Source organism: Sus scrofa, chromosome 15, assembly GCF_054392235.1.
Source record: "Sus scrofa isolate SSC_HxYL_T2T_F1_AM1 chromosome 15, Sscrofa_HxYL_maternal_Yorkshire_Landrace_v2.0, whole genome shotgun sequence".
Lineage (NCBI taxonomy): Eukaryota > Metazoa > Chordata > Mammalia > Artiodactyla > Suidae > Sus > Sus scrofa.
Genome location: NC_139397.1, coordinates 49,879,080 through 49,902,752, shown reverse-complemented (window position 1 = coordinate 49,902,752; position 23,673 = coordinate 49,879,080). Strand labels below are relative to the sequence as shown.

Below are 23,673 nucleotides of genomic sequence, written 5' to 3'. Positions count from 1 at the left end.
CGTAGGAAGCAGAGGCATGAGGAACAGGTTAGGAGGAAAACCAGGGAGCAAGGGTAGGTGGATGAAGCCCATGGTGTGGCAGAAGAGGGATAGATTGGTGAGACTGGCAAGGGGGGGATTTTAGGATTTGTCTGATAGTGGGAATACAAATGGTAGTCCAGGTGCATGGCTGTCATTCATCGTCCAGATGCTATCTTTCAGCAGAAGATCCTTATAAGAATCCTGGGGCTGCAATTTACCCCCCCTCCAAAAAAAAGGTCCTGTTCTTTGGAACTGCTCATGAAATCTGAGGATTGACAGAAGCTGGGTGTTAAAAGTCCCAGCCTGATCAAGGGCTTGAGGGGGTTTTGTGGGACTCCGCTCTCCCTCCCATCTTTTCTGTTACCATGTTGTTTGGGTCCTGCACTCAATTCTCCTGGTGGTGTGGGATTCCCCACGGCAACCACTGAGCAATGCTCAGGACACCAGCTGTAATTCACTTCCATCCTGACACTCTCCACCTGGAGTCAGCCTCAGATTCCACAGGTAAAGGGCTCACACTCGCAAGAGTATCCTTCACCTCACAGGTCAATCTGTTACCTCTGCTTCTGATGTACTGGTTATAAATCAGAGGCTCCCCGGGCTCCCTCCTTGAGTCATTTGTTCGGTAGCTCACAGAATTCAGGAAATCTGTTTATTCACTAGATTACTGGTTTAGTAAAGGATGGAATTCAACAGCCAGATGGAGATGCACAGGGCAGGATGTGGGGAAGAGGTGCTGAGCTTCCATGCCCCCTCTGAGCTCACACATCTCCTAGCATCTCCATGTGTTTGCCAACCCAGAAGCTCTCTGAGAACACTCCTTTTGCATTTTTGGTGAAAGCCTCATCACACAGGCATGGCTGATTAAATCATTGGCCATTGGTGATTGATTCAAGCTCCAGCCCCTCTCCCCCTCTCCCCAAAGGTCAGGAGGTTAGGGCTGAAAGTTTCAACCCTCTAATCACAGGGTTAGTTCTCCAGGGAACCCATCCCTAGGACTGGTCCAACATTTGCCTCATTAACATAACAAAAGACGCCCCTCCCCGTCACTTAGGAAATTCCAAGAGATTTAGGATCTCTGTGCCAGAGGGAACAGGGACCATATAAACATTTCGTATTATAAATCACAACATCAAATATGTAGATCTTAAACACTAAGAGCTATCCTAATTCCTCCTCTCTAAGGGAAGTTACAGTTAAGAGGGTGAATGAAATGTGGGTTACCTTATAAAACCTGGTGGGGAAGCCAAAAACTCTTCTTGCCCAATTCTGATTCTGGGCCTTTTCTTAGTGGAGACCATCATTTAGATAAGCATCTTCCCTTCTCTGTAATCCAATAAACCCCACCAAGTAAACAGAAGATATCAGGTGTTGGAGGGTCCCTTATTTTGCTGGGATCCTTCCTAATTTCAGCATAATTCAATTTCTCTTAATACCTTTTGCTTTCCACTGGGTAAGATTCCTCTGCTCTCATTTTATTCTTTGGTTTATGGGACTTTAACCAGTGTGGATGCAAAAAGTTTGAATTTTGATCGTGGTTTTACCTAACTATATTACCTCAGATTGCAGTCATCAGATATATTAATATGTGTGTGTATTTAGTGAGTGGTATAATGGTGGTTTTATCTGCCAATTTAGTTTCCCCAGCAAGGAACTTATGGCCTGAGGTTCATCATAATACTGTGCATATAATTGACACCAAATTTGTTTCACAAATATGGGCAGTTTGATATGGATGAAGCTGTTAAAAAAAATTCCCAAATGTTGTATGTTTTCTTTCTTTTTCTTCTTTTTTTCTGGGGGACAGGGAGTGGTAGAGTTTTATCTTTTAGCACCAGAGAACACTGCTATAACTTATCATTCAATATTTGTGCATGAAGGATTACAAAATAAGTCATTATAAAAATTAGCACGAATGGTGAGACAATTTAAAAAATAATAGATTCAAGATATACCAAACTCATATGCTTTTTTGTGTATTTTCCGTTTCAGGTCAGAACTGTGGAGGCTTAGTCCAGGGTCCCAATGGCACCATCGAGAGCCCAGGGTTTCCACACGGTTACCCCAACTATGCGAACTGTACCTGGATTATCATCACAGGAGAGCGCAATCGGATACAGTTGTCATTCCATACCTTTGCTCTCGAAGAAGATTTTGATATTTTATCAGTTTACGATGGACAGCTCCAACAAGGGAATTTGAAAGTGAGGTAAAGTGTTGGTTCTTCCTATCATAGATGAGGTAGCAAAATTTGACATACTTAGTTTCTGAAACTTAGTTGGGATTAACATTTGAATTGAATTATCAGAAAAGAGCATTTTAGTTACTCTAAAGCAAAAGTAAGGACTGTAGATGTACGGACAATTTTTTTAATAACGAAAAACATAACTTCTTCCTGAAAGCAATCACTGACTTCATTTATAGGCATCAAATTGTTCAAGATCTGTAAGACAGTGTTGCCAAGGTAATTTAAGTCAAGTTATAATACACCATTGTTTTTAAGCTACTGTGGATTTGAGAGAAAAAGTACAAAGGTACATGCATGAGTACAATTTAGAGACAACAAAAGAAACTTTGATACTGTCAGAGAATGCACTTAACACAAAGAGCCTAGAAGGTGGGTGGGGGAAGAACATGAAAGAATACTGGAATTCTTTGGAGAAGTTTTGGTTTTCACTATCATAATATATTCCATTTCCAATTAGTTTTCTCTTTTGATCTATGATTTTCACCATGAAGAAAGAAAAATATTTCCTGGATGATTTTAAGTTATATTTTTCATTTATCACTAAGAAAAAAAAAAATTGCACCTGTACAACTGTATCCATTTTTTCTTTAATTTGGCAAAAAAAAAAAAAAAAAAAAAAAAAAAAAAGAGGAATATTCCTTTCAAAGAAATTGGAATTTCTTAGCAAAACTGCTGAACATATTTAAATATATGTATGGGAGTGATCTTGTGGTGCAGCAGGTTAGGGATCTGGCAATGTCACTACAGCAACTTGGGTTACTGCTGTGGCACAGGTTTGATCCCTGGCCTAGAAACTTCCACGTGTCACAGGTGCAGCCAAAAAGAAAAAAAAAAAAGGCAAAAAACCCCCATATATATATAGTTTATATATATATATAGCTTTTATATATACATATAGCTTTTATATATACATATAGTTTTTATAGATATATATAGCTTTTATATATATATAGCTTATATATATTTATTTATATATATATATATATATATAGCTTTAATCTCTGGTTTTAAAATTCTATGTTAATTAGAGATTGTTTGTTGAACATACAGAGTCTTATAGAAAAAAAATGCCAGTAGGCAAAAGAGATTGCAATTTTAGAGAAATAAAATGGCATTGATGCTAATGTTAGCAGTAATAAATTATATACTTCATGATTTTATAAATTGAGATCTCTAGCTAAAAAATTATATATTTGTAAATCTAATTAATAGATTAATATTATATATGATGTATTATTGTATATTAGTAAATCTGTAATATAATAATAAATATATAATATTAATTTAAACTATTAATATAAATATGTGTACATTAACTATGCAGTCAATATGTTAAACCTATAAGATTTATATAGTTCAAATGTTTTATTTATGTGTTTTCAAATATCAAACACCCTATAGTTTTTCCTGAGTTATCTCCAATATTTTGGTCTGTTTTTAGAAAGGTTTTTCCAGTTTGCCCTTCCTAAGACATATTGCATACAGCTATCTCCTTTATGGATCCATTAGGTCAAGTGTATTTCTCCTTGTCTCATATGCATAAGCCTGCATTTGGATGTTTGGACAAAATATCTACATAGGCAGTCTTTGCTAATTTTATGCAATATTTGTTAACTTCTTTCATGCTCTTCTAACTATTCATCATTTATTAGTTTTTATACCACATAAATTATTCTACTAGGGAACCGTGGTATGTTGTAATAACAGGAAAGAATTGTAATAAAAACTGCAAAAAGCTATGACAAAAAATAGAGACTCCAGTTTACTCTACTATTAAGGCATATGACTCTGTGTTAAAAGTATTTCTTGGAGTTCCCATCGTGGCTCAGTGGTTGACGAATCTGACTAGGAACCACGAGGTTGCAGGTTCGATCCCTGGCCTTGCTCAATGGGTTAAGGATCCGGTGTTGCCTCGAGCTGTGGTGTAGGTTGCAGACATGGCTCAGATCTGGCATTGCTGTGGCTCTGGCCTAGGCTGGCAGCGAGCTTTGGTGTAGGTTGCAGACATGGCTCAGATCTGGCGTTGCTGTGGCTCTGGCCTAGGCTGGCAGCGAGCTTTGGTGTAGGTTGCAGACATGGCTCAGATCTGGCGTTGCTGTGGCTATGGCCTATGCTGGCAGCTGTAGCTCCAATATGACCCCTAGCCTGGGAACCTCCATGTGCCCAGAGAGTGGCCCTAGAAAAGGCAAAAAGACCCAAAAAAAAAAAAAAAGTATTTCTTTCTCTTTCAATTAAAAAATGCCTATTAGGAATTCCTTACGTGGCACAGTGGAAACGAATCTGACTGGGAACCATGAGGTTTCAAGTTCCATCCCTCGCCTCACTCAGTGGGTTAAGATCCTGCATTGCCGTGAGCTGAGCATACATCACAGATGTGGCTCGGATCTGGCGTTGCTGTGGCTCTGGCATAGGCCAGCAGCTGTAGCTCCAATTTGACCTCCAGCCTGGGAACTCTGTATGCCATGGGTGCAGCCCTAAAAGGACAAAGAAAAAAAAAAGTGCCTATTAAATAAATAAGTAAAAAATACTTCTCTGTGAGGAAGAACTTCCAACCCCCACAAGATAACTTCCCCTGGAGTCACCACAAATGCAACTAGATGGACTGTCTGTCTTAACATGATTGGATGTGGTTTGTAATTTACTGTCCAGCTGAAAGCACTCATGTTCTGAAGGAAAAAGTACAAATGATCTTCAAGTCTATTAATTAAAAATATCTTTGGTCATTTTTATGTACCTTTTAGGTTCATATATTATTGGGGGGAATTATTTCCCAAGTAATTAAAGTCTTATCACTTGTAAAACAAACACAACTTCTCTTTCAGTATTTCCATTCCCTCTAATTCCTATCATTCTCTCTTCTAAAGGAAACGTACCTTAAATGTTACTGTGTTCAACTACCTGTCTTTATATGATGTATTATTCTGTTTTTATGTTGATATTATGATCACTTTGTATGTTAATAACTCTAAAGTTTAGAAGACAGCATGCTTGTCACTGTCAGTATTCTAATAGGATCAGTGGTAGAAATATTAAGGTTAGAAGAGTTAGACTCATTGTAGCTTAGTTTGTGTTTCCAGTGAATAGTATATAAATTAGTATCTGTGCCTCAGAGAGTTTAAAGACTGCTGAGTTATATATATGACATCATGATTCTTTTACTCAGATATTTTTACTAGAGAAAATAAGGAAGGTTGATAAGAGAGAGACTGCTTGAGTTCATATAAATTGCACAGTTACCTATGATTTTTCATTTGAGACAAATAACCAATATGTCTCATATTTCTGCCTGTTTCTTGTTCTTAGAGTAAGGAAAATGTGTTCATGTTTATAGGAAATCCTTTAATTCTTCCTCTTAACTCCACAATCAGAATGCCTCTTAGAGTGGCCATATTCTCATAGGGTTTTGTACCTCTTCTGGGAACCACTCCACATCATCCAACAAAGAGACAAAATGTATCGGAAACAGAGTTGCAGCAATGACTGCCAAACACTAAGGCTCTTTACGCACGTAAAAGTTGAATAAATAATGATGTGAAATAGGAATATGAGTATTTTTAGGGCAAAGGTGTGAGCTGGTTATGACATTTCAACATTAGCCAGTGGACAAAGTAGTTATAAATTGTATCAAATCCTAATTATCACTGTTGTGTGGAAAATCTAATGCTATTTGCTTCCCATTATCTCTTGGAACAGGTGTTTCTTTCTCAAGTGCAATTAACTTACAACATTGAAAGCAGCTCTGGAATCCAAACTAAGGATACTTTTGTGAAAGGATTGGTGTCTGAGCTGCAGATCTACTGGGTTCTCACCAAAGTTATTACTTAGAGCTGTCATGGTCTGCTGTTGTTTTCCTCAAACAACTCAAAATATGCACTCACACACACAAAATTAGCAGTTTTATTAAACAGCATAAGCACTTTATTGTAAAGAAATTTATCTTGTTTAACTATAATATGTAACTTTTTTTGTGAAAAAACATAAGGTTTAGATTTAATCCCCAACTAACAGAAGAGAATTTGGAGGTTATAATTACCGATGTTCACAATGTATCTTGAAATTTAGTTAAGAATATATGATTTACTCTAGGCTAAAAAAAAACTTTAAAATAAAAATGTGCATTATGGGTTTTATCTTGGATTATTTGTATAACACAAATGCTATATGATTTATATCTCCATCAATAAATTAGAGTTTAATATATAGATACTGAGAGTTAAATTAAGTCTTGTAAGCACAAGAGAAAATATCAGATTCAAACTTAGAAATAGAAATCTGCTCTTGAGTTATTTAGATTTAAAACCCTAATTCCTCACTGTTTTTTATGGGCTGTCACATCACCCTTATTTTTTTAACTCAATAAATCTTACTGTATTTATAGTTGTACAATGATAACCCAGTTTTATAGCATTTCCATCCCAAACCCCCAGCACATCCCTGCCCTCCCCAACATGTCTCCTTTGATATCTGTGTTTTTTAAAGCCTGTGAGTCAGTTTCTGTTCTGCAAAAATGTTCCTTGTATCCTTTTTTCGGATTCCACATATAAGTGATAGCATGTTTGTGTCTCACTGTCTAACTTCACTTAGCATGATAATTTCTGTGTCCATGCATGTTGCTGCAGATGCCATTATTTCATTCCTGTTTATAGCTGAGTAATATTCCACTGTGTATATGTACCACATCTTCTTTATCCACTTCACTGTCGATGGACATTTAGGTTGCTTCCATGACTTGGCTATTGTATATAGTGCTGCAATGAACATTGATGTACATGTATCTTTTCCAGTCATGGTTTTCTCTGGATAGATGCCCAGGAGTGGGATTACTAGATCAAATGGTAATTCGATTTTTAGTTTTCTGAGGAATCTTCATGCTGTTTTCCATTGTGGTTGGACCAATTTACATTCCTACCAACAGTGTAAATGGATTTCCTTTTCTTCACACCCTCTCCAGCATTTATTGTTTGTAGACTTTTTGATGGTGGTCATTCTGGTATGCAAGGTAGTACTTCAGAGTGGTTTTGATTTGCATTTATCTAATAATTAGTGATGTTGAACATCTTTTCATGTGTTTTTGGCCATCTGTATGTCTTTGGAGAATTGTCGGTTTAGATCCTCTGCCCGTTTCTGATGGGGTTGTTTGTTTTTTTCGGTATTGAACTGCAGGAGGTGTTTATATATTTCAAAGATTAATCCCTTGTCATTCACTTCATTTGCAAATACTTTATCCCTTTCTGTGGGTTGTCTTTTCATTTTGTTTAGAGTTCTATTTTCTGTGCAAAAACTTTTAAGTTTAATTAGGTACAATTTTTTTATTTTTGTTTTTATTGTCATTACTCGAGGAGATGGATCTGAGAGGATATTGCCTATGTTTTCCTCGAAGAGGTTTATAGTATCTGGTTTTATATTTAGGTGTTTAATCTATTTTGAGTTTATTTTTGTATATGCTGTTAGGAAGTGTTCTAGTTTCATTCATTTACCTGTAGATTTCCAGTTATCCCAGCACCACTTTTTGAAGGGACTGTCTTTTCCTCCATTATATATTCTTGCTTCCTTTGTCATACATGAGTTGACCATAGGTACATGGTTTCACTGCTTTTTTTTTAAACTTCTGGCGTATTGACTCTGTAACTTCTTCTGATTCTCAAATCTCCCTGGAAGTCCAACCATACAGTCTCTTTTTTTTTTAATAGTTTTTGTTTTTCCATTATAGCTAGTTTACACTGTTCTGTCAATTTTCTGCTGTATAGCAAGATGACCCAGACACACATGCATATATACATAATTTTTCTCACATTATTATGCTCCACCATAAGAGACTAGATATAGTTCCCAGTACTGTACAGCAGGACCAACCATATAGTCTTAAAACCTAAACTTTGTTTTGCAACATCTCTTATAAATCACAATCTGTTTTGATCCTCACAGAAAATGCTCCACAAAGGCCCTGTTCTATCCTAAGTTGACCGTACACATGGGTTGAACAATACATCAATACAGTGACACACCTCCCCTAGGTTCAGTCCCCTGTAATCATAAAACATTTTTTTGCAGTCCTGTTCTCGTTCTATATTGCCAGTAGAATGGTAAACACTCTATGAACAAGACCCTGATGTTCAAGGAATTCTATAATCTGACTCCACTACATTTCCTGCCTTCAGCCTCTTTCCTCTGTTTTCCCTCTGTGTTCCAGTCTATTCAGGCTGCTATAATAGGTGCCCACAGACTAGGGAGCTTAATAACATGAAATATATTTCCCATAGATCTGGAGGCTGAAAGTTCAAGATGCCAGAAAATTTGGTATCTAATGAGGGCCTGTTTCTGGATCCCTAGGGGGCTGTTTCTATGTCCTCATGTGGTAGGAGGGGCAGGGGAACTCTCTGGGGTCTTTTAAAAGGACACTAATTGCATTCATGAGGGCTGTACCTCCCCCCTACTCCCCACCCTGCCAGTTTATCTCCCAAAGTCCCTGCCTTCAAATACCAGCACATTGGGGTCTAGGGTTTCAACATATGAATCTTGGAGGAGGACACAAACAATCAGTCTCCAGTTCTAGGGGAGTTTTCATATTTAGTTGAATGAGTCTATGAGTTATTCTAACAAAAATACTTTCAAATATGATAAAATACACATAATGAAATGCTTATGGGTGCATTTTGATAGTATTAAAAAATTCAAGGGGTTCCCATCATGGCTCAGCAGAAATGAATCTGACTAGTATCCATGAGGAAGCAGGTTTGATCCCTGGCTTCTCTCAGTAGGTTAAGGATCCGGGATTGCCATGAGCTGTGGTATAGGTCACAGATGTGGCTCAGATCTGGTGTTGCTATGGCTGTGGTGTAGGCCGGCAGCTGTAGCTCCAGTTTGACCCCTAGCCTGGGAACCTCCATATGCCACAGGTACAGCCCTAAAAAAAAGGACAAAAAAAAAAATTCAAGGATGTCTATGTTTCTGTAGAGTCCAAAAATTAGTGCATGTATGTGATACCGTGTACCATTAAAATTAATGAAATCTTTGCTGATATGAAGCGATCTCACTATAATTCACATTTATACATTATAGCAGTATCAGAGTGACCAATTTCTCTCAGTATTTTATTTTTCTTGAATAAATGATGAAGAGTGCCAGTGGGATTCTGGATGATGGCAGGCTCCTGGGTATCCCTTTCTTATGTGTAATTGGAGCACACTGTCGTGATTTCAAGGATGCTGTGGAGTGAGAATAAGAGCGTCTCTATAGCCTGAGGGCTGCCTACCAGCCATTGCAATTTTAATCAAGATAAAACAATGCCTTAATCCAGAAAAGTTTCACCACAGGCCAGGAGTAGGGGAGGGTTGGTTATTATTGTTGTAGTTGTTTAAATTTCTACCTTTTTAAAAATTGAGATATAGTTGATGTACAATATTATATGAGTTTTGGGGGTATGACATAGTCACAATTTTTAAAAGTTATACTCCATTTATAGTTATTATAAACTATTGGCTGTATTCCTTGTGTTGTATACTGTGTCCTTGTGGTTTATTTATTGTATACATAGTAGCTTGTCCCTCTTAATTCCTTGCCCCTATTTTGCCCCTCCCTCCTTTCCCCTCCCCACTGACAACTGCTACTTTGATCTCTGTGAATCTGTTTCTATTTTGCTATACTCATTTGTTTCTTTTAATTTTTAGGTTTCACATGTAAGTGAAAACAGAGTATTTGCCTCTGTCTGATCTATTTCATTAAGCATCATACCCTCTAAGTCCAAACATGTTGCTGCAAATGGCAAAATTCTGTTCTCTTTATGGCTGGGTAGTATTCCATTGTCTATAAATACTACATCTTCTTTATCCATTCATCTTTTGATGGACACTTAGGTTGCTTTCATATCTTGGACATTATAAATGATGCTTCTATGAATGTTAGGGTGCATGTACTATTTGAAGTAGTGTTTTGGGCTTTTTGTTTCTTTTCTAAGTGTGTGTGCTCTGTGGAATTCTGTGGGGGCAATTATCTCTATGTGTATGAATATCTCTATTTCAAAGTCTCTTTCTCTCACTCTCTCCAATCTATTAATCTATATGTATATCAGTGTTTCTCAGCCAGGAGTTATTTTAAGCCCCATGGGACATTTGGCAATGTCTCAAGACATTTTTGGTTGTCACAGTTGGGTGGGGGTGCTACTGGGATGTGGCAGGTAAGATACAGAGATGCTGGTAGATGTTATACAATGCACAGGACAGCCCCACATGACAAAGAATTGTCTACCACCAAATGGCAAAAATACCAAGGATGCAAACCCTTGATTTACAGCAATAAACTACCTGTGTAAGACCATCTGTAGCTGTAACCATCTATATATGGACCTCTACATTTATCTGACCTCTACCTATCTCTCTATATTGTTTTTCTATTTAAAACCTGAGCTGGAAGAGGTAAACCAGAACTCTCTGAGACTGACAATTATATCTCTGCTAGGCAGAGGTAGTCAGGCAGATGGACTAATTGAAGTGAATGGAAATGATCGGTCTCCTACAGGATGTTGTCAGCAAGGAAATGGGATTTGTACCATATTAGGCATCATCACCAAGAATCATTTTTACATTCTCTTTCAAAAGGAAATGAAATTATTGTTATTATTTTAGTCCTTGATTTCTGGAAAAAGGGACATAAAGTGTCAAAAAGTCAGTAAGATATTAATTGAATTTTATTATTCTGTGTGATAGTGAATCTGCAAAAATAGTCTGTCCAAATGGCTTATTGGGAAGATATGTACAGTAAAAAGCAAGAAGGAGCTTTAAATAATTTGATTTCTTAGAATTTCCAACACTTTAAATGAACTTTATATGGATGACCAGATTTGCTGTTGAATGATTTTTAAGTTTAAAATTTACTTTTTCTTTCCACCCCCTATTAAGTGTTTGGATGGTAAAAAATCTGTCCTGATTTATCCTTTTATTGCCCACATCAGCTAAGCACTGAGAACACACTAACCAAAGCATTTTGATTGAAAAAATGTACATAAGTTGTTTACAAAATAGTTTTAAAGGAATGAAGGCTATGTACAAAAATGTGTTTGTTATACTTTTAATTCACAATTTCTTTTTTAAAAAGGAAATGGGCTATTACACAGAAGCTAAAACAATTCATTCTTTTACTATAATAAACACAGTCACCCTCCCTGTGCATATAAACATGATTGACTATATCTGATTGCACTGGAAGTAATCAAAAGGCAAATATTTATCTTTGAAGACATCTTGTTTAAAACCTTTTAAATGTTACTGTTAATTTGGAGTAATCTTGATATTTAGACATTTTATGTGTTTGTACATTTAACCAGCCAACAGTATTATATATATAAAACTTGCATAAGTACTTAAGAGTGTTTACAGCCCAAAGCCTCTAAATTTAGAATATTCTTTCAAATAAGATTTCCAGAAATATTGGCACCTCCTTCCTAAACCTTGGTTTTGTTCTGGCTTACATCTCCCCTGAATTACCTCTTACAACCTGAAATATTAACTCAAGCAGAGTTCAGAAACCCACTCATAGTTTCCAGGTCATAGATATAAGTGAATGAAGTCTTCAAAGCCTGTCTTTGGTTCATCCTTGCCCTGAATGGGGAACAGCTTGGGGAAGGGTTCTTAAGTGAGTGGGGAATAAAGTCAGCCTATGTGAACTTTCTTAGAAGGAGCTGGAACCCCCCCCCCCCCCGCCGGGCGCCCAACATTGGCTCCCAGGGTCACTGACCCTAATTGGATTTCCTTGGCTTCACGCCCTGGGGCCGGCTCTTGTTGGCCTGTCTCACAATACTGGAAGATCAGACAGTTTTCTCTCTGAGCTTTCTCTCAGTACAACTTCCCAAGCTCAAAGATGGTATTGATCCCACACTAAGCCCTCAAACGGAAGATGTAGGCTTATGGCTATAGTTAGACTGCTACTCACTATATGCTTTATGACAATATCTGCTACTTTATAGAAATCACTAGTATAAACCCAAAATTTGTATAGCTGGCTCCCTGCTTCAAGGAAATATTCCACCAATGAATAGGGTATATGTTCCACTTGATAGAATCAGAGAGTGAGCAGGAAAGAATACTGGTGAATCTTCCGTATGACCTGTAACCTTTCAGCCTAAAGAGGAAAATTGGGATAAAGGAAACCTGGGCCTCCTGAAAGTTTCGCAAAGTCTTTCACTTTATGGAGACAGTATTTCAGTTTCTCACAGCTGTTCATGGACCCTCCCGGGGCAATTTCTCTGCTCATCACATCAATCTTGCAGACCTGTGATCATTGCATTTAATGTACCCAGCTCCTCTTGAATGTGATACAAGTGGATTCGTTACTGTATTTTCTTGTTTCGCTTAATGGTTTTCACATTTTATGTGCCCAGGAGTCAAAATATTTTGTAAGATATTTCTAAAAATCAAGTATTTAGTATATAGAGTTTTTTTTTTTTTAAGTAGTTAGGCAAACGCGGCCTTTGAAAAGTGAGAGTTGAGGCAGGAAGGAAGTAGGACACAACTTACAAAGGTGGAGTAGTTGAGAGCAAGTGTTGCCATCTTACCCACACGTTTATGCTAATTGAAATCTGAGCTACCCTCTAAGACTTGACTGCTTTCAAATGTAACATGTGTTGCTCACAGAGGGCCTTGGAAAAGATCTGTAGGCTTTATGCTGGTACTTTACCTTCTAGATGAGACTCTACCATAGAGCATAACTATCGTGTTTTATGATTGAAGAAAATAGTATGTGTATCTTTTAAAATAGATGATGATGGATGGTTAAGTTATTCACATAGACTGCTCTCCGGGAGAATGACTGGAAGACGCGGCAGTGGTGGGTTCTGGGAAAGCACTGAACCACTGCACAACTGTCTGGAGGAGCAGCACAACAGCCTGAGGATGCACGTGAGTGCCTGGGTTTTTCTCTATTTGTGACTGTGTTTGCCTAGGCTTTTTTTCCACCCGCTGTCAGAAATGCACTGACCTGAGTGAACCCCAGCTCTTTCTGGAGATCAGTGTCCAGGATGGGGAACCCTGGGTGCCTGATGACCAGCTGAGCCTTGTACCTCCTGGGGACACCTGGGGTTCTAGAGTGAGCTGTGCTTTGCCTTGCAATCATCTTGCATTGGGAAGTCCTGTCTTTTGATGAGATGTTCTCCTGGGTCTGGTGTGAGAATGGCTGCTATGCCATAGTTGGTTTGTACCCCTAAACTGGAGGCCCACCTCTAGGGCATCTGGGGCAGAGGCCGGGTAAGGCTAGGTCTGTGTGTGCTAGGAGGTGGCAGAGTTGTGGTCCCCTCCACTTTAGCTCCCTGGGGGCTAGGCAGGGAGAGTGACACAATCTGTGGTTTGCATGGATTTGGGGCCATGAAGCAAGCCCTGTACTTGGGTCTGGAGGAAGAGGATGGCTGTGGACAGATGGCTGAGAGTGGCTGGAACTACAGGAACTGGAAGGTCAGATGTGCTTCCATGAAGGTCCTCTGTGGCCTGAGGCTCATTATTTTCTGATTAAAAAAAAAAAAAAAGAATACAGTGCAGGAAGTGCATGTGGGTGGCAGCAGCCGGCGACCTCTCATCTAGAAGGTTAATTTACAGTCCCACCCTCGTCAGTTCCATAAGTTGGTAATTCCAGCATCATGGGGAGAGGTAGCCACCAAACATTTGGCCTCAAAGTAACTAGGAATTTTCTAGGGCCTGGATGCCTCCCTTTGCAAATGGGAAGTTTTGTAAGATCTCAAAGGTGTTTTCTAGAATAGAGCTTGCTTTTTATACCTTGCATTATAGCAATATGATTTGTCATATCATGTATTTATGTTAATCACTTTAAACAGTTTGTATAATTACTAGGTAGTGGATTTGCCAAGATTTTTCTGAAAACCTTGTGTTTCCTGAATTAGAACTCATATATAAATAGCCCAATCTGGTTAGGAAGCATTCTATATTTCTTTACACAAGAGGTAGAGACAGTATTTTGGACAATTGTTTTAATTTCTTGGGGCAAATACCTAGGAGTGGAACAGATGGGTCATATGACAGGTTTATGTCATTTATGGCCAAAACATTTCTGACTTCGCACAGTTGTTGAAAATCATATGTCAGGGACTATTCCTGTACTCTCTGTGTTGTTGCATTGATCTGTATAGCTTATTGTAGCTACACAATAATGAAATCATTTAGCGTAGGTAATCCAACTTTGTTCTTCCTTTACTGTGTTGGCTATTCTAGTTCTTTTGTATTTCATAGAATCATTTAGAATCAACTTTTCAATGTCTATAAAAATTCCCTTGAGATTTTGGTTGCGCTTGCTTTGAATCTACAAATTTTGGAAGGATCGAGCCATATTAACAATGGAGTTTTCCAATACATGGAGACATACTGTCTCTCCAGGTATTATGCTGTCTTTAGTTTGTCACAGACTATGTTAAATTAGGTTCATCCCTAATTACTTGTAGTGTTTCGCTATTTTAAATGCCATTTTTTTTTTTAAATGGCCACACCTGTGGCATAGGGCAGTTCCCGGGCCAGGGAATGAATCCCAGTCACAGCTGCAACCTATGCCACAGCTGTAGCAATGCCGGATCCTTAGCCCATTGCACAAGGCTAGGGATAGAACCCATGCCTCAACAGCAATCCAAGCCACTGCATTTGAATTCTTAGCCCACTGTGCCACAGTGGAAAATCCGTGTAAATGCCTTTTAAAGATTTCTTATTTTAATTGTTAGCTGATGATGTATAAAAATGCAGTTTTTAAAATGTTAACTTTGTATCCTGTAATCTTCCAAAATTTAATTATTAGTTCTAGTAGTTGTTTTGAAGACCCTCTGGGATATTTTTTAAAGTAATCAATCTCATTTGTGAGGAGGGAGGTTCCTCTTTCTTCCTTTGGCCTTTTCTGTTTTGGACTATTTAGAAATGGCCAGTACCTTCTGTGCAGTGTGGCATAGTAGTGATAAAAGTGACTATCTTTGCCTTGGTTCTGAACCCCGAGGAGAGTAATGACTAGCCTAGACTGTGTCGCTTGTGCTGGTTACTGGTTACCAGTGCATGGCCTCTTGTCTCCACATCAACCCTTCTTCCCCTCCTTTGTGCTACCAGAGAGCAGTTACCATTTGCCAGCTGACTCTGTGTTAAGCACTCCCAGTTGCCGTGGGGGCATTGCTGGAGCAAGGAATTGTTTCTGCTGGTCCAGTGCGCTCTGATATTCCTGCTACCTTGTGATGAGGCTGTCAGCCCCATGTAGATGTCTGATGGCATCATCCTCAATGGAGCTTTGCTGGCACCTCCTGAGGTGACTTGCCAGAAAGCCTCACCAGCCCTCCATATGCACATTCCTGGTTGAAAACTGAGCAGTGGGACCTTAGCAGCTATTTCCACTGTTCCATCAACCACTAGGCACTCACTCCCCATCAAGCCCTGAGTCTCGGCTTGGTGGGATGAGTACTTGATTATTTTTTCCTTCCTTGGGAATTCTGCCCTAGCCTTAAAAGATAATGGCTACACTCCATTTCTGCCATCCCAGTATTTTTAAAATTCTTTTTACCTTGTTTTGGTTAATCCTTTGCTAATTATTCTTTTTATCCCAAAAAAGATTCAGTAAGGTAAGATGTTGAACTCTTGAAGTTCAGGTGACAGTTCTTAAAGCCCCAGACTTACTTGGGGTGATATGAAGTAGGAGTGTGCAAATATTAAACCAAGTTCAAATTTTCTTGCTTCCTAACACAGATAATGCTCATCCCAGCATATAAGAAACAATGCTTGAAGATTTGTTTTTATATTAAATTTTCCCTATTCAAATTGCCAGTGCAATTTCTGTCTCCTGACTGTAACATGACTGATAACATTGCATGGTTTTTGTTTATTTTTGTTTTTTTTTTTCCCAGAAATATCCTTTGTCAATTTGAGAAAGTTCTCTGCTATTACTGGTTTACTAAAGATTTTCATTATGAACTAGCATTTAATGTTATCAAATGCTTTTTCTGCATCAGTTGAAATGATGGTACTTTTTTCATTCTTAATATGGCCAGGTACGTTGATTTTATCTTTTAAAATATTAATCCCACCTTGCATCCTAGAATAAAGTCTAGGATATAAGATACTATCCTATTATGTATCCCTGAGTTTGTTATATTTATTAAGAATTTCTATGTATATCCGCAAATGATTTTGGTTTGTAATTTCCTTTTTTGGTGATCTTCTCCAGGTTTCACTTTGAGAGTAATTTTAATAACTCAAGTAGAACAGTTTTTGAAGAAGATGGTATTATTTTGGTCTTATTCCCTGACAAAATTCAGCAGAGGAACATCTGTGTTTGGTGTTTTCTTTAAAATTGTAAATTTAAAAATTGTAAAATTTAAGAAAAAGTAAATATTTTAGAAACTCAATATATTTTCTAGGTTTAGTGCTATTCAGATTTTCCATTTTTTATGATGTCAATTTCAGTAAGATATTTTCCAAGATATCCACTTAATCTGTTATCAGACGTGTTGGTTCAAAGTCAAAAATAGTATCATGTTCGAGTCCTCTTAATGTCTGTGCAATCTGTGGTGACAAATCATTTTTCATTTTTGAAATTGGTAATTTCATATTCTCTATTTTTCTAACTAGCTATTGTTTAGTCAATTCTAATGAATTTTTTCAAAGACCAAACTGTCTTTGTATTCTCAGTTGTCTTTTTTTTTTTTTTTTTAATTTCAGTCATGTCCCTCCTTCTATTTACTTTGTGCTTATTTGTCTCTTTTTCTAGCATTTTAAGTAAAATGTGAGCTCACTGATTTAGCTCTTTGATATGATAAAAGATTTTCCCTCCAAGTGTTCTTTTCTCTGTGTCACACATTTTGTCATAATTTAGTTGTACTTTGTAGTAATTTAGTTTATAATATTTTCTATTTTCTCTTTTCATCTCATCTTTGATGTACGAATTAAGAATGCTACTTGATTGTAAACATTTTGGGGGTTATCAAGTGATTTTATTGCTGTTGACTTCTTTTACTCTATTGTAGTCAGAATGTACTTTTCATGAGTTGTATCTCTTTATTTACTAAAACATATATATAAAATTTAGGGTGTTCCCATACTTTAGCTATTATTAAATAGAAGAAACCATCACCCATGATGACCATTTACTAAATTTTAGACTCTGGAAAAGTCACCTAACTTTAATAAGGCTTATAAAGAAGTATTTATATGCATATATATGCATATTTGTTTTAAGTATGTATGCATATATGCATGTATATATAATCTATATTTCTTAAAAGTATAATTTTATAGTTTTTATATATTTAATTTTATTAGTTTTTTTCAAACCTTTCTGTATGTTGTCTAATAATACTAGTTTCTCAACACTAAGCAAAATGAGGACAAGTCTTTACAGACCTACTACTACAAAAGGAAAAACTTAAATTCCTTTAATTAATATGATTCTATAAATATGAATGAGTAGAAAGACTCCTGTTCTACTGATAAGAGATTTGTTTTACCATAGTGATTCATCTCCTTCTGGTGTTACTGAAATGAAGGCTATATCTCTGCTAGAAATAGAATATGAGTTAGTTTTTATGATTTCTTTCCTGGGGAACTCACTGTATCTACTCCAATACACACTCAAGTATCTTAAATGCCATACATTGATGGTAAGGTAATGTGAACGATCCTGTTACAATTTAACTGAGGAGGGAAGTCAGAAATACTTCCTGGGTTTCCCCATGATACTGTAAACACAGTGACAACATTCTTCTCCAGTTCTGAAAACAATTAGATGGTCCATAAACTGCATTTTGAATCTCTTAGTTTAGCTAAAATAATAACTGAAATACAGCAAATAATTTAACTCTTTCCCAAGGCAATGCTTCTGGCCATGAAACTCAAACACATCAAAACCTGCTTCTATTGTATATAAGAGAAGCTCTGTATGAGAGTAGCAGAATGAAGCAGAACAGAGTTGACGGAAACCCTATTCTGAAAATTTTGCTTGGCTCCCAACCAGAATATAAATTAGGCTTTAGCTCAGTCAGAATAGTGTGTAAGTATGGAATAGACATGGTGAACAGTCTCCAGATTTGTCTGTCTTGTTTTGGGCACAGGAAACTCTCATGTGGCACTTGGCAACTTGGCTGTTCCTCTAAAATCAAACCCAACCTAAAATTGTAGTGATCTCAGCATCACCATGCATTTAGTTTAAATGAATACAGGACCTAACGGTTGCTTGAAGATGAACTGACCAAGAGAAACCTTAGCAAAATAAGAAGCTACCAAATTTTAACTATTTAGAAAAACCAGCTACATTTTATTTCCAGTTAACAAATACTGATTGAGTGAGAACAGTGCCTTGGACGTTGGTCCAGGTACTGGAGATAAAGTGATGAACCAGAAGACAGAATACGTAGTCTCATGGAGACAAATTCCATACAATTAAAAAGTATAAGCAAAAAATATACTCTTCAGTGATGATGCCAAGCAGGAAATTAAATGAGGTAAAGTGGCAGAGAATGACTGGGGTGATGGGGATGGCCTTTGAGCTGTAAGAAATTAGTCATAAGGTGATCAGGGGAAGGGCATTCCCAGCGTAGGAGTCACCAAGCACAGTGCAGCCAGATCGCAGTGGTTAAAACATTACTCAAGGTGGTTTTACCTGGAAGGGACCATAAACAGGGAGGGAGAGGGTCATAGTGCTGCCCAGAGAAAAGGAATCCAGTTTAAGCCCTAATACTGGAGTCCAGTTGACATGAGTCACCTGGATGTTTACCCACCATGTTGATGGTGAAATACTTGCTTTATCAAAAGCTCGATCTTACCTATTTAGAAAGCCAGAGGAAGGACAGGGTTGCCATATCTTTGGTTTGATTAAATAATTTTGGAATCAGCCCTGCTTTGTTTCCTTTCCATCTGGAATTTGAATATTTCTTGGTAAAACCTAGATCAATTTCTATACTTTATGAAAGGAGAGAAGTTAAAAGCTCTTGATGATATTATATATAATGATTATATATATATATACATATATATTTACATGTATATGCATATACACACACATATAATTTGTATAGAAGTGTGAACCGTAGCTGGAATAAATCAAAATGGCAAAAGAACAGATGGCAATAAAAAAATAAACTTGTCTTGGTTTCTATAAAAAATTTGCAACGTTTCACATTCTTAAGAATCATATAATTAGTCTAAATCTTTCTACAATGACAAGCCTAAAATATAACTAATTAATAAAAATTTAGAAACCTATTCAAAATAATTTATGGAGTGTTGAGGACCCTATCAGGTAAGATATAATAAAAATGCTGCTTTGAATAAATTGCAATTGGCTGTTAAATAGGCCTATTTTTTGTATCCAACATAAGATTAAAGCCAACTAATTAAAAAGTTGATCAGCAAAAAAATGAACTGGCACAAGAGAGAGAAATGAATTTCTTTAACTTATTTTCCTTTTTCTCAAAATAATTCAGGGTGGAATGTACATCTGCTGGAATTCTGGGGTTGGGGGCATGTAGTCATGATCTTTACTACATGATAAATGACAGATGAATCAAGATACTCCTACAGTAGAATGAACTCAATATTAGGTAACTCTCAGGTTGTGGGATGGCTATCATAAACTGCCTTTAATTGCTAGATTCTGTTTCTTATATCTTTGGTTTCTTTTATCTATTGAACATTCTCAAATATATTTTGCTGACATGGAGGAATGAGAGTTTATTTTTTATTTGGTTTAGCATCTTTAATACAGAGAAGGAGTGAGAGAGCATGAAAGCCTTGCTGGTTTGTAACCAGCTTAAAATATTTTTCTCATAAAAATTAAATAACTTAAGTTCTTGAGCTGTGCTGAATGTTGGAGGTCATGATTTGCATCTTTAGATCACCTCCATGTGACAGAGAAGTTCAGAGGAAAAGGGGTACGTGGGAGCCTCTTCTCTCATTTTTTTTCCTGAAGGAAAATACTTATTTGGAAGCTCAGGGTAGACTTAAGGGGTAAGTTAACCAACCCTTTTGCTTCTTCTAGTCTTAAAATACTTACATAGAGAATGTGGAACATTACCACGGAAGCATGACTTTTGGGTTACTTTGCTTACTTTTTAGTTTTTTGTTTGTTTGTTTTGTTTTTTTTACCAGCAACAAAGGAAGCCCTGTTTAGGATGCCTTCTTTGCAGTTTTGGGCTTAGAAGGGTGTTCTATGAACTAAGCACACTCTAGACTGTTGGGTAGATTTACATTTCTTTTGTTCCAAGGTTGTTTTAGGAATTACTTTACCAAAAGAGTGATCTTTTTTTTTTTTTTTTTAACATTGCAATCTGGAAATATCTAAGGCTTGAGTCAATCTAATTTTATAAAGAGCAACAGACAAGTTATTAGGGACTCCTAATGTATTGGATGTGGTTAAAAATGAAACTTTGGGGATGGAACTAGAGCATACTAAGTTAGTCAGAAAAAGACAAATACTGTATGATTTCACTCATCTCTGGAATCTTAAATATGGCGCAAATGAACCTAAAATACAGAAAAAAATAACAACCTCACAGACACAGAGAACAGACTTGGGGTTACCAAGGGGGTGAGTGAGGGAGTGGAATGGACAGTGAGTTTGAGATTAGTAGGTGCAAACTATTGCATTTGGAGTGGATAAGCAATGAGGTCCTGCTGTATAGCACAGGGAACTATATCTAGTCACTTGTAATGGAACATGATGTAAGATAGTATGAGAAAAAATGTATATAGATATATGAGTGGGTCATTTTGCTGTATAGCTGAAATTGACAGAACTTTGTAAATCAACTATAATTAAAAAATGCAACATTTGGAAATAGTGCTGTGTTAGAAAGAGGATAAATCACTTGGAACAAGTTTCAAACAATCTAGTGTCCAGAACTGAAATGCTATTCATTGAATGGGAGTTTTATTTTTATATTCTTAGCATTATGACAAGAACAGTCTTATAGAATCAACAAATTAGTCTAGGTATTTTTATAAGGAAACAACACCTTACAATCCTAAACACGGTTCCTTCACTAAGGACCTTTAGGTGTACAACTTCTTTGTATTACATTTCCATCCTCATGGTGTAAAGACAAAGTTGGCACTTAAAATATGTGTTGATTAAGTGACTGGATCCCCCTAATAGTTGGATAACTTTATAATTAAGAATTGGAAATATCTTAGCAATTGAGTTACTATGATCTAAGTCAGGAAACTGGTCTGAATAACAGTCTCACTTTGTTCAAGGCATAATCTCTCCATACCAAGATGGAAATAACCACACTGCTATGGGTTAGTTGTGCTTCGGGGGAAAAACTGTTTAAATCAAATGTGAAGAGACTAGTTAGTGATATGATAACTTCTTTAGATTCTATGCCATGTGTACATGTACCTGCGTGTGTGTGTGTGTGTTTACAGATGTGTGTGCTTTGTGTGAACCCTTCTGTATATATACACACACACACTCACTGTTGCGCTTTGCATTGGGAGTTCAAGGATGATAATAGATTGGAAATAGGTAATTGCTTTTCCTTTTTACTGTGCCCCATTTATTTCACGTCATGGTGTTATGGAGGCACTAATAGATTGTATGGGTTTGTGGATCTGAGACAAATAGGAAATGTTTCTTATCTGAAAATAAGTCTAAAGTCATTAGACTCCATTGATTCTAATTTTAAGGTTAAATTAATTTGTGTTACAAATATGATTGATTTTCAGATAAGTTGGAGAAAATTAGTAATATTTTAGAAAATGAGCAGATATTGGTGAATAATTTTTACTTTAAAAACTGTGTAGCTTTTAGTTTGCATGTAATACTAATTTTTTAAAGGGAATATTTTCTCTTTTTAGTAAGATTAATGCATTTTAAAAGCCATAGACATACTGTATTTTGAAGTATCTTCTTTAGTGAGAAACTTTCATCTTTTCAGTTCAATTGAGTATTTTAACAAAATACTGGCTCCATTAACTGAGTGAGAGAGAGAGAGAGAGAAGTGTGTGTGTGTGTGTGTGTGTGTGTGTGTGTGTGGTTATATCTCACTATCTTGCAGCTTGTGGTTTCTATGTTCTAGATAGTTGTGTTGTTCTACAATATCCTCATTAGTCATTCTTAAATAAGGAAATTGGATTAGAAGTTAAAGAAACTTCTCAGGCACGAATAGAAAGTGAGTGAGTAGGGCCTGATTTGGATCCTGGGTTTTCTCTTTGGGGTCTGTGCTCTTTTCTGCCCACCTACCCTACTCTTTATAAGGGCTACAATGATGGCAATGGGAATAGTGCCTCCAAGAAAGGTTTTCTACTAGGTTTTAACCTTTGCAAGCATCCTTTTGTTCTCCAAACTTACACCTGAAGAAACCAAATTAGTCTTCAGCTACATCCTAAATATGCAATGCCCTAGAGATTATCATACTGAGTGAAGGTAGACTGTGGAAAAACGTCATGTGATATCATTTATATGTATAATCTAAAACAAAGTTACAGATGGATCACTTATTTGTATAATCTAAAAAAAAGAATCAGATGAATTTATTTGAAGACTAGAAACAGACTCAGACTTTGAAAACAAACACGGTTACTGAAGACTAGAAACAGACTCAGACTTTGAAAACAAACACCCCAAGGTTGTGGGGTCGTGGAGTGGGGATTGGATGCCACAGCGTACTATATGCACACTGTGATATATGGAATGATTGGCCAACAGGGACCTGCTATATAACCCAGAGAACACTACCCAATATTCTTTGATCAGCTGTGCAGGGAAAGATTCTGAAAAATAGTGGATATGTATACATGTATAACCGAATAACTTGGTTGTACAGCAGAAATTATCACAATATTGTAAATTAACTATGCTTCAATAAAACTTTAAAAAATGAAAAAATAATTGTGAAACTCTTTGCCGTCCCCTGATGCTCTTTTCTTTCTAAATGATACATTTTTGTGTAGCCAATTTTTTTGTTGTCAGAACACATGTGTTTATGGCCATTACGGCCTCTAGTAATTCTCACCTTGGTTTGTCAGTATACTGTCAACTCTACACCAAATTTATTAACGATGTATAACAACTTTGTCAGCAATATTTTTAGGGTGTTTTTCCTCCTTGTTTTCCACGAGGACTCCTAGTAGTTAAAATCCATCCCGTTAAAAAAATACTCTCTAATACAAAATCACCATTACAGAAGTAGATGGACGAAAGGGGGTTTTTATGGCCATAGGCAAGCTCTCCACCTTCAAACATAACACCGCTGTTGTCCCATTTTCCATATAAACCCCAATCTCTTTGTAGTCTTTATGCTACAAAAGAAAAAGAAAATTGGCTAAGGACCCAAATTAATACTTAGTCTTCTACTTTTTTCACTTGTGAATGATTCACCGCTGCCATTTGACAGGAAATTGGCTCTCTATTGTGTGTAATTGATGAAGGGTTGTCAAGCAAACCTTCCT

At 36.9% G+C, this 23,673-nt stretch overlaps 1 protein-coding gene across 2 annotated transcripts in view; it reads left to right on the top strand.

The window, feature by feature from the left end:
• CSMD1 (CUB and Sushi multiple domains 1) overlaps positions 1-23,673 on the top strand; it is a 1,878,204-nt gene that overhangs the window by 353,202 nt on the left and 1,501,329 nt on the right. For both annotated transcript variants that reach the window (XM_084999785.1, XM_021075826.2), the window contains exon 2: positions 2,014-2,230. In XM_084999785.1, coding sequence (XP_084855911.1) covers positions 2,014-2,230 — 217 coding nt within the window. The remainder of the gene's footprint in view (positions 1-2,013; positions 2,231-23,673) is intronic.